Source organism: Pleuronectes platessa, chromosome 10 (assembly GCF_947347685.1).
Source record: "Pleuronectes platessa chromosome 10, fPlePla1.1, whole genome shotgun sequence".
NCBI classification, from domain to species: domain Eukaryota; kingdom Metazoa; phylum Chordata; class Actinopteri; order Pleuronectiformes; family Pleuronectidae; genus Pleuronectes; species Pleuronectes platessa.
In genome coordinates, this window is record NC_070635.1 from 5,569,881 (window position 1) to 5,583,763 (window position 13,883).

General features: G+C 43.5%; 1 protein-coding gene across 1 annotated transcript in view; it reads right to left on the minus strand.

The window, feature by feature from the left end:
* drd2l (dopamine receptor D2 like) overlaps positions 1–12,780 on the minus strand; it is a 17,553-nt gene extending 4,773 nt beyond the window's left edge. The window contains exons 1-5 of the mRNA XM_053432275.1: positions 12,749–12,780; positions 8,750–8,964; positions 5,266–5,765; positions 4,470–4,579; positions 1,978–2,114 (exon numbers count right to left, since the gene is read on the minus strand). Coding sequence (XP_053288250.1) covers positions 1,978–2,114; positions 4,470–4,579; positions 5,266–5,765; positions 8,750–8,964; positions 12,749–12,780 — 994 coding nt within the window. The remainder of the gene's footprint in view (positions 1–1,977; positions 2,115–4,469; positions 4,580–5,265; positions 5,766–8,749; positions 8,965–12,748) is intronic.
* Between the last annotated feature and the right edge of the window lie 1,103 nt (positions 12,781–13,883).

Here is a 13,883-nt window from a genome sequence, read left to right on the forward strand (position 1 = left end):
GAGATTGGTTTGTTTCCAAAAGTCGAGACTGAAATTTGAACCTCAGCTCCTTGAACATATTTAACTAAATAACAAACTAAGCTGCTTCATCGACCCAGTGAGGTTTAATCCATAACTGTAGCTTTCAAGACACATTCAGTTTAGTTTAGTTGTGATATGTTGTTGCTGTGATGAGATGTAAATGCCACTGCTGTGTGCAGAGTGACTTTTCGAAATCTGGGAATTATTTGTTGATTCTAAACTATTCTCATTCAGGATTTATTAAGCACGTAGAACCACAACACATGGATGGATTATCTGTTCTTTTCACAAATAAATTGGGGATCTCACGATTTAGTCGGCAACATCAGCTCAGCCACACTCTCTAATAGACAGATAGATAGATGGATACTTTATTAATCCCGTGGGAAATTTAGGTCATCCAGTAGCTTATACGCTTAACCGACATACATTTATAAAACACGTTATAGGTAGAACATTGGTAGAACATTGCAGATACAGGTGCATGAATGGGTCTGACCCTATGCTACAGAATGCAATGATGTGCTTATGTCTAGTATAAAAGGGTTATTGTGCTGCTGGAGTGGAGTATTACAAAAAAAATCTATATAAATATAAAAACAACAAAATATATATATAAATATATAAGAATATGAAGTGGTAAAAGGTAAAAGTCTGTGCATGGGGCTAGTATAGCCAGTAAAGGGATGTTATAATAGGATGTGGGGGGGTGGCAGAGAGGGGATGTTATAATTGACAGCTTATCAAGGGGGGTGATTTTAGTTTAAAGGGGATGGCCTCTCCATTTATCCCCCTGGAAATCACCTGCTGGTTGAACCCAGCAACCGCCATTACTGAGGAGAGTAAAATATTTCCCTCAGTTTGTTCAGTGTCTTGCGGCGTTGAACTGAGGCTGCAGGATTCACACGTTGCTTCTCGTCTTCCACTCACTCACAAGGGTTTTTGCTCCTCGTTCAATGCAGGCGCATTCACAGCTCGAGTCCCTCCTCACAGCCGCCTCCATTAAGGCAGAGGTGAGCCGGCGGGCGTCTTCACCTCCGCTCCGTTTGTGAAACAACACACGAATGGAACATTGCGTGAGCCCCACTTGTTTTCAGGGCTGACATAATTTGTCGCCCGATGAGCACAACATATGGAAATGTTCCCGACTGCTCCGTGTGTCTGTGTTAACGGATATTTAAGTACAAGCTTGTTGATTTAAGTTTAGTTGAATGATTACAACGACGTTTTTTTTTGTTTTTTATGTAAATTCAGGCACAGATGGACCAGGATGCTGCAAAAGGCTTTCTGTGCATGAGAAAACACAAAGTGCTCCGATAGCGAGATGAGTCTTTCCTTTTTTTAATGACACGTCGAGAGACAAAAGTTGAAAGGCAAAGTTTAAAACCCCGTTAAAAGCCGAGGATTAAAGAAACCACGAAGGACCCAAACTTTAGTTTTCAAATTGGATTCATTACACAAGACCTTCGTTTGTCAGCATATCACGGATTGGAGAGTAAAACAGGCCAAAAAAGGACCAAAGAGCAAAAGCTTTAATTAGCCCACAAGTAGATGTTTGAGCTGCGACAAAGCAATGAAAGCTAATGAAAGTGAAAAACAGGTTCTTTAATTAATTCCTCTAAATCATGTTTTCTCTCTTAAAAGAATTAAGTATTCTCATGTAGGTCTAGGTGGCAATTCTAAGTTAATTTATAATGAAAGGCTTTGATTATACTTTGACTTTGAACGTGCAATAAAAACAGTTTGGGGGGGGGGGCACACTGGATAAATCGTAGGGCCAGCAGACACAAGGTACAACCAGCACTCGATTAACTCATTATTCAATATCCAGCTAGTCACTGCAGCTTCAACGCTCGGAGCTTCAAGTCGCACCTTTTAGGTTTTGAATTTCTCTCACATGCTCTGGACCAATCAGGTTTAGCAGGTAAGTGGGAACAAGAAGAGACAAGCTATTACCAGTGTTGTTGAGTCCGAACAGTAAGGGGCAGGAGATGGCGAACGAGAGGAACCACACCACAGAGATCATCACCGCCACCCTGCGCCTGGAGCTGTATCTGGTGTAGTAGAGCAGCGGCATGGCCACCGCTGTGTACCTGCAGCCGCAAAACACACACACACACAATGAGGAGGATGAAACACACGCAGACAGCACATCAGCATTCCTCCCCCACACACTCTGGGCCCCTTGTGTTTGAACACACACTTCAATATGCAGCAGACACACACCTTCAGACTTCAGGATCTCGCTGTCATGTTGGGACATATTTTAAAAGAAACCTCTCCAACGCTTGACTCGCAGCTCAGACAAACAAATTCCCAGTTCACCTTCAGAGAGACGAGAGCTGTCACCGCCGGTTCCACAGCCTCAAGGACACGGAACATATAACTGTCAGCGAGTCACAACCAATTAGAGCCGTCTGTGTGAGCAGTCTTCTTCAGGGACACGCTGAAATCCCGACCGCGAGCGGCGGGTCACCGACAAAACACAGCTACCCGAGTTACACCAAATAATAGGTACAACATTTGGGTTTTAACAGGTTAAATTGGAGCGTCTGGCATCAGAACTGGGAACATGCAGTGCAGAGATGGTGTAATTTAATTCATTTTGTAGGATTCTGACGAGAAAGCCTCTCAGGAACAGGGACTGAGCAAGATAATGAATATGCTCACAAACCTTTGCTGGCATTAAAAAGAGAGGTATCATCATAATGCTCAGAGAGGACAAAGGGAGACTGTTTCATCATTTTACTTAAATTGAGTTTGATACACTGATAATGAAGAATTCTGCAAATCTTAACAAAGAAGAAAATGTGCAGGTTTGGTTTTCCTTGACACACATAAACCAAAACAGCATTAGGCCATGCTAGCAGCTCCAGGAGGGAATATTTACGGAGCTTTGAGCTAAACGCTAATAATACAAACGGGTTAAAAGGTGAAATGTTTACAGCACATGGAACAAGGATTTGTGTAAGCCAATTAAGAAAGGTATTTGACTCTTTTCTAGTCCGGGAGTTTTACTTCACAACTGTGGCAGAATCTCTTTCTCCTCACTGTCTTACTTGTCTTGTTCCATCTCGCACGATAACAAGGAAAATCGCTGTAGTACAGAAAAGTTCATGGCAATCGAGGCGCCCAACGCCCGGAAGTTCAATGCTTTTCATAACATTGTGCAGAAATAAAAAGGAGGAATAAGAAGACAGCAAGCAGTTCACCAATGTGTCACTGCCAATCACAGCCTGAGTCGATAAGAACCTGTGTTTGCTGTGGAGTCAATTGACCCGGGGCCTACATGCTGATTGTGTCCATTGTCATTGCAAACAGAAGCCAGCGGTTGAAGGGGCTGATAAACTGTGTTGGACGAACAGAACTCGTATTCAAATGATGACATTAAATGAAAGGTCAGGAGATTAATACAATTATTAATTAAACAGTAATTACATAAAATATGATGTTGTATTGGGGTTGGTGCTAATTTATCCTGTTAATTTCTATCTAGAATGTGCATGAAGAGAACAATTACCCTCAAATTAAAGTTGTGACCTTGAAATGTCACAGCTTTGTCTGTGCCCTTAGTTATCGCACCGCAATACCAAAGTGGTGCAGCCTCGTTGTGTCAGAGGAATCAGGACGTGGCCGCAGATGGCCTGCCCGCTGGGCGTCAGGTGATGTCCCCTCGAATCGGTGAAGAGGGCGTCAGTTCAAACTGCAAATCATCAAACATATTCTCCTTGATCTACGAACTGAGTGAACACTAACGACTGTAGAGGACATCGCAAGCGGCACGGTGGAAACCTGGCGTCACCTGCTGGTCTCTGTCCTGCGGCTCCGACAGCGAGGTGATGGAGGTGATGGAGGTGATGGATGCAGCTCGGAAGTTTTTTTTTACGTGCCCGTGTGAGAGTGCATGTGTGTGAATGCAGACCAGACACATGTGTGTGGCCTGCTCTTTGTTTAGCACAGCATGCACCAATAACTATGGAGGTTAGAGGAGATTCCATAAAACAATCTCTTCTTAATTCTGGATAAATAAATGGCCATAAAGATGATTTATTGCCTCCATCGAGGAGTTTTTGTTTGTTTGTTTGTATGTTAGCAAGATTACTGTACATAAAAACTACTCCAATGATTTCCCTGTACATCTATGGGGGGGGGGGGGTCTTGACACAAGTAATAATCCATCAAATGTTGGGGCAGCTTCATTTTCTTTAACATTGTGAGGTATAGTATTTTGACGTTTTCCCCAATTTCCCAGAGGATCTGCAAAAATAAAATCAGGCATGTTTATGAGTGTGGCGCTGCTCGATTGAATTCAGGCGGACTGTTGGGTCCGTGTGGAGGTCTGAGCTCTGCAGAGTGTCAGCCTAGTTATTAATGAATATCACACGTCGAGGAAAGTGAAACGCACCCAGCAAAGGCTCCGTGTCGAGAGTGAAGAGGAGGGAACCCACCTGTCGATGCTGATGGCGCAGAGGTTCAGGATACTGGCCGTGCACATCATGACGTCCAGGGTGAGCAGGATGTCACAGTGGATGAGGCTGAAGTGCCACTCTCCCACCACCTGTAATCAAACACAGATTCCCTTTCAACCTGTTGGACTTTCATTTCTTCTTAATTTTCTACATTTTAACCCAATTTCAAGTGTTAATGAAGAAGGTGATTATTAACAATACTGGATCAGTCATTGGTTTAAACATAGTTCCCTTGATGGAGCATAGTCAATCTTTAGTGTAGCCACAAAGAAATTAAATTAAATTTCATTTAGATTTCATTTCAAATCAAATCAAATGAAAATATGGGTTTGTTGTTACACTATGAAGTCTTGAACGCACAAATTAGCATTTGATCCTCTAATATGGTCTGTGAGATGTGATTTGTCAGTTATCGTATTACCATGAATACGTGATGTATCTAAAGGTCTAATTAAACCTAATTGTTAATGTTTAATCAATCAATTAATTAAAGAGAATAATTAGCAATCTTTTTAACAAATCATTATCTAACTAAATGTTTTGTTGCGCATGAATGCCAAATATTTGTTCATGACACTGGAAATCTGCTGTTTTATTTCGTCTTATGAGGCTTATTGTGAAAATTAAATGCAAACACACACACACACACACACACACACACACACACACACACACACACACACACACACACACACACACACACACACACACACACACACACACACACACACACACACACACACACACACACACACACAAACAAACAATCACACACCTCCAGGTAGACGCCCCACGGCATGACCATCGTGGCCAGCAGCAGGTCGGACACAGCCAGTGAGACGATGAGGTAGTTGGTGGTGGTCTGCAGAGCCCGCTCCCGGGACACGGCCACGCACACCAGCACGTTGCCGAACACCACGCAGAAGATGAGGAGCACCAGCAGCACCGCGTAGAAGTTGTACGGGGGAGAGGAGGCCGACTCGGGGCTGGTGCAGTTGGAGGAGGTCAGCGGGGAGGAGGTGGGGAAGTCCGCGGGGTCGTGGGTGACAAAGACGGAGAAGTTGTGCTCCGAGAAGGAGGGAGGGAAGGAGGGAGGGAAGGAGGGAGGGAAGGAGGGAGGGAAGGTCTCTTCTGACTCATTGTGGAAAGTCATCGTCTGGCTCCGGTGGACATGATCAGGGGAGAAGAAGAGGAAGAGGAAGATAAGGACCCTGGGACCCTTCGCTGCCCACCGTGCACTTAGTCTCACAATAGATCCGCCAAAGATGGAAGAGCCTGACAACAGAGGACAATGAAAGGGAAACAGGTTATTGAGGCACCGCGGCTGGAACTCTGTCTTTATGAAACCATTCCACAGGACGCCATGACACATTGATACAAACAGTGCAACAGCCGACCCGTAAAGCCACAGGTGTCCCGTCATTGTCCCTCCATCATTTCTCAAACACCAACAGGGTGAAGATATAAGATCTCGTTGAACTCGACGGGTTCTTTTTGGCCTCAGAAGTCGACTGAACTCAGAGTTAAGGAGGAAGAAACTTCTGTTGTACAAATAAAACAAGTTTAAACGGTGGAATTGAAACCTAACAGCTTGTTTTCAGGAGGAGTTTGACCTCAGAGTGTTTCCCCTCAGATTCTGAATCTAACTCGCTGCTTCTGAACGTTCTGAGTGTCACTGGATGTTTTCATGGATAAATCGGATTATTATTCACAGCAGATATTTTCATCTGTCCATTGTTCACATCACTGAGTACTTGTAAACAGTTTTCAGGGTTAGGGTCTAGTTTTGTTGACAACACAAAGAGCTTCACACATCATTCATTCATTCATTCACAGAATGATGGAGCGGCCGTCGGGGGTTAATTGAGGTTCAGTGTTTGCACCGAGGACACTCAAAAACATCATAATCTAAACTTTAACCTGTGTAATTCTGTTCTTTTTATTTATTAATTTATAACAAGTCCACTGATTCTTTTACAGTTACAGATTATTATCCACATTGTATTTGTCCCAGGACATGTCTGGATTACATCTTTTTAATATTTTAACTTTAAAAATCCTGTTTTCGACCTGTGTTCGCATGTTCCTGCATATTTTTTTTTATATTATTTTTTTTTTTTTTGACTTGTTACCACCAGAGAAGGTCGATCAGCAGAGTAGAGCCGACAGCGTGGGCGGATAAAGCAACACGGAGAAAAACTCCACTCCGAAGAGACGAGTGGTTAAATATTCCAAAAGCTGCTTTGACCTGCGTTTTTCCATTCGTCTTTTTCGCTGTGATCTCCATGTATTTATTATTCATTGCTGTTTGGAAGACTGATCCGGCGGGGAACATTAAAGCTCGACTCTGATTTTAACCTGCAGTTCATATGAGGCCGTTTCTGGTGAGTTACTGGTTTCATTCAGTTTAAACATGCAGTGGGAGCTGAGGACACAGTCGCTCTCCTGACCAGTGGACGGTGCAGCTGTGTATACGAACCGCACTTGACAGGGTAGAAGTGAGAGAGACAGAGGCTGACGTGAATGATGATGTGAACGTGTGAGAGAAGCATCAACATCATTTATTCATTCAGAGACAGATTGTGTGATTAATTTAAGGGATTTTTTTTTTAAACTGTCGACATACGTTTGCAGTTTAAAAAAGTCGAAAGCTAAAACCAACAGATGACTCTGTTCAGATCTGGTGTTCACATCAGTCCTGAGTGATAGATCGTATAGACTGTAACTAAAGATGGACACGTCTTCACTTCCTCCCACTTTCCAGGAAGGAAGCCAAAAAATTTCTCGAATGATACAAACGCTGCCATTTTGTGCTGATGATGTCATTTGGAGCCAGAGTTATTTAACAATCACGGGTCAGTGGCAGCTGTCAATCATGACGTTTCATAATTAATAACTAAAGCTCCTAAGTTAGGGGAAGCCAAAGGATCTCAATTGCCTCCCTAGTGGCTGGCTGAAGAATAGGCCATAAATCCCACCTCCCCCATGTAAGCAGATGGGACATGGTCCAAACTAAAAAGTCGAAATGCTCCTTTTTGCACCCCGCATTCTGAGGGTTCCGAGTTCAATCCGTGCAGGTAGAAAACCAGTTTCATTCTCCCCCCACAAGCAAAACACAATTCAGTTCATTCCAGGGAAATCAAGGCCACCTCAACACCTCATGAGAGGCGGTTCCAGGTTGTACCAGTCACGGTAGCGTCGCTGGTGAAGTTGGTTCAGTTGGGGAATCGAGCGTCGGCCCTTTAACTCCACCAGGGACTGCAGCTCCAGGATGAACTCCCCAGGTGATAAACAATCCACCAGATGATTTCCTGCTGACTCAAGGCTTCTGCTCCGGAACGATACGATGACTTTACGACGTAATCTTGCAAAACAGAAGATCCTCTCCGACTGTAGTCTGGGGTTGTGATTGGATTATTGACTGCTTGTGGGTGTGACTCTGGAAAACACGGATCAATTACCTCTCTGATAGGTGGGCGGAGACGTGGTCCGACAACGGTCGCTACAATAATCAATATCGATGATCGTGGTTGATTAGGTCATTATCATGACAGGCCTCATCCAGACAGACGTCAATATCCGGTCTGATCAGAGCCTGCGATCACACAGAGTGAAGACATGTGTTGGACGTCTGCAGCATTTGCACATTTTCCACCGTTAGTCGGAGACAGTAACTAGGAGAAAACCAGACTGGATGAAAAAGCCTAATGTAAGAATCCATCGTTTTCAATCGATCTTCATTTCAACCACCGGCTGCTGAACGACTCTGTGTATCAGAGCGGAGACATGAGGAGAATACCTGAGATCTGTTCTTCCTCCCACACACTCACTCTAACAACCAGGCTGTTTAATAGCACACAAAAAAGAAAACAGCAACTAAAGGTTGAGACAGAGCTGACTGGCAGTTTGTCTCCTGTCAGTCAAGGTCCTGAATGCTTTCAGGCAGACCTCAGCACCGCCCACCTGCCCCGCCCACCTGCCCCGCCCACCTGCCCCGCCCACACACCACCATGTGTCTCCTGGCAGTACAACATACCCTGACCCACGAGTCGAGCAGCAAATCAACACGTACCTAAGATGAGCTGAGCCCTGAAGAATCAATAACCCCACCTCGCCCCGTTGATCCAACACCACAGCACCTGATAGAAGATATTATCCTTTGTGGCACAAACATTGATTCCACACAGTTAGATATTGATTCCAGTCAGAGGACGAGTTGAATACGAAAAACATCGTTGCTGTGGTCGAGGTCGGGCTACTGTCGGGGGCAGGTGTGCGGGAGCGAAGGGCCGGTGTTGAAATGGAGAAGTTCCTTTCAAGCCGCCGGGGGGGCGTGGACGTCTGCTTGTGGATTAAAATGATGTTCTTGGACCAGGAGGTTTCATGGATTTCACCTTTCAGACCTTCTCCCTCAAATCCCTGCTTGTGCTTCGATTTGCTCAAACTACGCCGCTTGCACTCTGACACTGATAATCTGGACAATTCAATGGAGTTGGTACAGGTTATGAAATCAGTGTGTAACACAGGTAACAACAACTGCTGCAGCAACCAGGGTTATTGCAACAGGGCAGGCAAAGGAAGACATCGCTTGAAGCATCTCTTTTCTGCACTAAAGTTCTTTTTAAATTGGCAGCTTTACAAAAACAACTCAATTCACATTTACTGAAAAACTAAAGATTCTCTTTCTTTCTTCTTCATCTTTCATCGGAAAATCACTGCAGTCACGCTGAGAAAAAGTTTTTTCGTTTGTCCAATCCATCGCATGTCTGCAGCGCATCCTCTGAAAGACTAACTTTAGTTGAAGGAGAAATAAACAGAATCAACTAATTCAGTCCTGGATCATTGATCATTGACCGTAACCACTTCCAGTCCATTTACCTGCTTGTCCTGTTGTCTTCTACAAATGTTTAGCATCAGTCGAATAGAAGCTTAGCGCCACCTGCTGTTTATCTCAATGATTAACTCCTAATGTTTGCATATAAACAGTCTCTGAACCCATCGACTATTGTCTGACAAGGAATTAACCTCTGAGGGCAAGAACCAATACTCCAGTGTGGACAGCGAATTTCCAACCGAGACTAATCAAATGTATCTCCACACAAAACACAAACCGTGATACTTTTTGTGTTTTAGGTTGAGACGACTTCTCGATGTAATATTTATGACTGCAGATAAAATTAAAAATTAAATAGCCACTGCATCTCTGTCAATGGTCTCAGCCTCTCCACACTGAACAAGGCAACCAGAGCCGAATCCAACACAATTGGTCTATGCTGGTTAAACTGGAAATGGAAACCAGGAGGATTCAAGCCCCAAAATCATGTCAGAGGCGACTGATCAGAAACCGCTTCGTCAAAAAAACACTTAAAACTTCATCTGAACGAGAATTCACCTGCATATAATGATTCTAATAAGAGTTTGATTAAAAATCACAAAATCCATCAGTCAAATAATACAACAAACACTTTTCGACAGCAGCTGCGATGCTAGAAAAACTTATTTTCTGAACGCAAACCACAGAGATAATTATCAGTGGAGGGAAAGTGTGAGCAGATCGAAAGGTGAGATCACTGAGAGATTTCAGTAATAAATCATTAAAGCTGTTTGGCTCTGACTGACACTTTTTAAGAGGAATGCAACATGAACGAGGAGCAATGATCCCTGCTCCCGAGAAAACAACTCAATTTCACACATGGCCACTGACGCAAAGCTGCACGCGCGTCTTAAAGTGTGGACCTGCACAAGTTTCTGCAGCTGCACCTCATTTACTAAGTTGTGTTTCTTCAGGTCAGATTCTTGTACACTAGCATCACTGTGGGGGGGACGCAGGAAGAGAAAAGGAGGTGAACAGTCAGAAAAAAAGCAGCTGGATTGGAAAACTTGTCCGATTGCTAACGATGACGTATTGAGCTGATTAATGAAGATCGGTTTCCTTTACTTACATTTCCCAAGCAGAACTGACATCTCGTTAAAAACCTAATTGTTTCATCACAGTTGAGAAAAAGAAAAAAAGAAAAAGAGACATCCAATTTATTAGTATTAAATCTGCGAGTTTGAGCTCATCTGTCGAGGCCTCAGGAAACTGTGGTGTCAGAGCAACAGGCCAAACAAGCTGGGGAAACAGCCCAGATGTTCATCAAGCTGTTCTGAGGCTCGTTATAGCTTCACTTTACTTTGTACAGATGCATTATGGGAACTTCAAAGTCAGATTTAAGCCTGAGCCACAACATCACTCGGGGCGAGAAGGAAAACTGGGCTGCAAAGTAAAGGCATCGATTTAATATTCAGAATAAACCAGCAGATAAGTTTAGAGATAACAAGGTGTAAGACCAAAGCCTGTGTATAAAGATGGATGACATAAAAGAAGCCAAAAACGTGTCGGTGGCCCCCTGGTGGCTGGCTGCAGCATAGCTCATTAACCCTGCCTCCTTCATGTTATTGGATTGGAAAAATGGACAAAACTAAAAAGTCTAAATACCCGTCAAACCAGAATTGCACTCAATAGAGGTGTCCCTTCATGAAATCACACTTAAATTCACTAGATCCAGATTTGATTTGATTAATATCAGTCCCCTAAACATGCCTGATCATTTTCATCGGGGTCTGTGAATTATTCTCTGAGAAATCAACTGAAATGTGGAAGAATATTTGGCAACGATAAAGAAATTCCAAATCTCCTGCTTTATATCAAAAAAATAAACAAACTAAAAAAACATAACGTCCTTAGCAGAGGAAATACATTCTTCTCAAAGTATATATATATATATATATATATAAATAAATCTTTTTTTAAAGATATCTCATTATACAAATATCCTTCTATGCTGTTAATATTTAGTATTATACCAGTCGACTTCTACGCTTGATGTCATGTGAGGGAACATGAGTTTACCAGCCGTCTCTAGTCATGCTTGCTCTTTACATTATCGACCTCTGTCCTCAAACAGAGACTCAATTAGCTTTACATTATCTGCACCAGCAGCTGCCCCGTGGCTGTGCCTCTGGTCCATCATTTGTTTTTCTGTCCCACACATGCAGGTGAAACACAACCTGAAACACATCGTCTTTGCTGGGAAACCATTTCGCCATGTTCATATTTTGTGCTGCTGGATCTAAGTGCACATAACAAAAGGATGACGGGACAGCACTACCTCATTTTCACTGCAGGAGACAAGCTTGTATTTTCTTTTTCATTACATTGGTTTCCAGTTGTGTTCTTATAAACTGACCTCACTCCTTCAATCTCGAGTTGTCTGATGGCCTTTCTGTCCTTAATCTCCCTTTAATAACATCCACCAGCCGACGTCAGGCCGTCCCCCGTCTCCTATCTCCATCTCCTCTTGTCTAATCTCCTGTTCCTCCTCTGCAGCTCCTCTCTGGAGACACTTGACAAGTCTATTACTTTCTGTGGCCTCGTATGCCCAATGCCAGAGAAAGAAAAAAAAAACAACAACACAAAAGGACTCCTTCATATTTTGCCCCAGCCGTGCTGAAGCCATACGACACAATGTGCGATAAATATTCCATCCCTTCCACTGAGACACGGGACCGAGTCACAGCCAGTGGGACTGATGCAGCCGTTCAGCTGCAGGATAATGAACCCAGCCGGGATCGGGACTAAACACATTCACTGTTGTCACTCCGCTGCCCTCGGTCGCTCCCACAGCTCCTCGGGCTCCTTTGTCCGCTGATATTTTAACGAGCAGTCGTGCAGTAACTCCAGCAGACAAATGGAATTGCAGGACAGTGAATTTAAGCCATAAAACACAGGATCATTCACAAAAGAAGCTTTTTTAGAGCAACAACATATGTGGTTTTGTTTGTTCACTTTTCAAGAGGAAAAAACCCCAACAAGGATTTGGATGAGAAGCAGCTGTTCACACATGAGTCTGTGCTGCTTTCAAAACTCCATATTCCTCGTATACAGTCAATCAGCTGCCCACACGCAGCCTTGGCACCAATTATGATGGAGTGAGAGGAAAGAGGGAGAGCAAAGGTCATGCCCTTCACATCGTGACAGACAGGGGAGGCCAGATGAAGAGGATTTTGACTATGTGCCTCTTTCTGGTAACGATCAAGTGAAAAAATATTGAGACAGACGATAATCAATAAAACATCAGCTCTCCCGCCAAAGAGGTGAAATGAGCCAGAGAGGAAAACAAAAGATGCTGTTGCTGGATTTCGACCCTTTCATGTGACATCCTGCTGGATCTGTTCACTACAGGGATTAACCTCAGCACAGAGTCACACGAGGAGACCTCAACCCGGAGGCGATTCCACCAACCGACATCTTTTATTCAAGAAGCAATTTCACATCGACTCCCATCTTTTATTTAAGAACACTAGCAAGCTGCTGTTTGGAAGTCAGCTCCGAGTGATGTGTGCACGTGGAAATTACAGGAGGACTAACAAAGAGGCAAGATAACAGCAGGATGAGGAAACTGTTATCACAGCTGGCTGCCACTTACACATCTAACCAAATGTCTCGCTGCTAAATAAGCTCACCTGACTAGATCTGACGCTTCGGAAACTGTTTCCTCAGACTGAGATTCTTCACTTTTGTGAAAATGCGTCAACACGATGCTGCTTTGCCACCGGAGAGCATCGCAAAGATAACTTCATAAAAGGTAAATCTATCTGTTTCTGGATTCCAAATGATTCGATCACATTGAGGCGTCGTCATGTTGGAAAAAACATGTAATGCACATTAAATAAAAACAAAAACAACACAGCAAAACCCTTCAAAGAGTCGTGTGTGGATGTTTGGATGTTTGTGCAGAAGGGAAAAACATCCACACAAGACCAGGGTGAAGAATGAAATCCAAACTTCCATGGGACTCAAAGTGGAGATCTAATAAACATTAGTCAGTGGGTTCTTTAAGGAATTGCAAAAATAAACATTTATATTATACCCCTGCTTTCTAGTGTAAGGTAGATTCACGCTGAAGCAACATGGACATAATCTGTAATTAGAGCTTTAATAATAAAACCCATACACACGATTTTAATCTTGACCCTAATAACTCTTTTTAAAAGCTGCCATTTGAGAATCCAATTCACACGATTTGCGTTTTGGATTCATATGCACATTTTGCCCTGAGGAAAGTAAAATAAAACACTTACTACAGCAGCAAAAAGTCGAATGCACGCGTGTGGAGTCTGATCTAAATAGACAAGAGGCTGAGATGTAGAAATAAAAGTGGATGTTTTTTCTTCAAAGCGTTTGAATCCTCACCCTGGGTTACCCCCCCCCTGCAGGGCTGCTCACTCAGGTCCGCTCTCCTCGCAGCATCACCGGGCTGCCGGGCTGCAGCATCCCGCCGAACGTCCCTCCGAGATCCCAGGCAACAGATAACACATGGTCCGTGTACACACACACACAAATACACACAC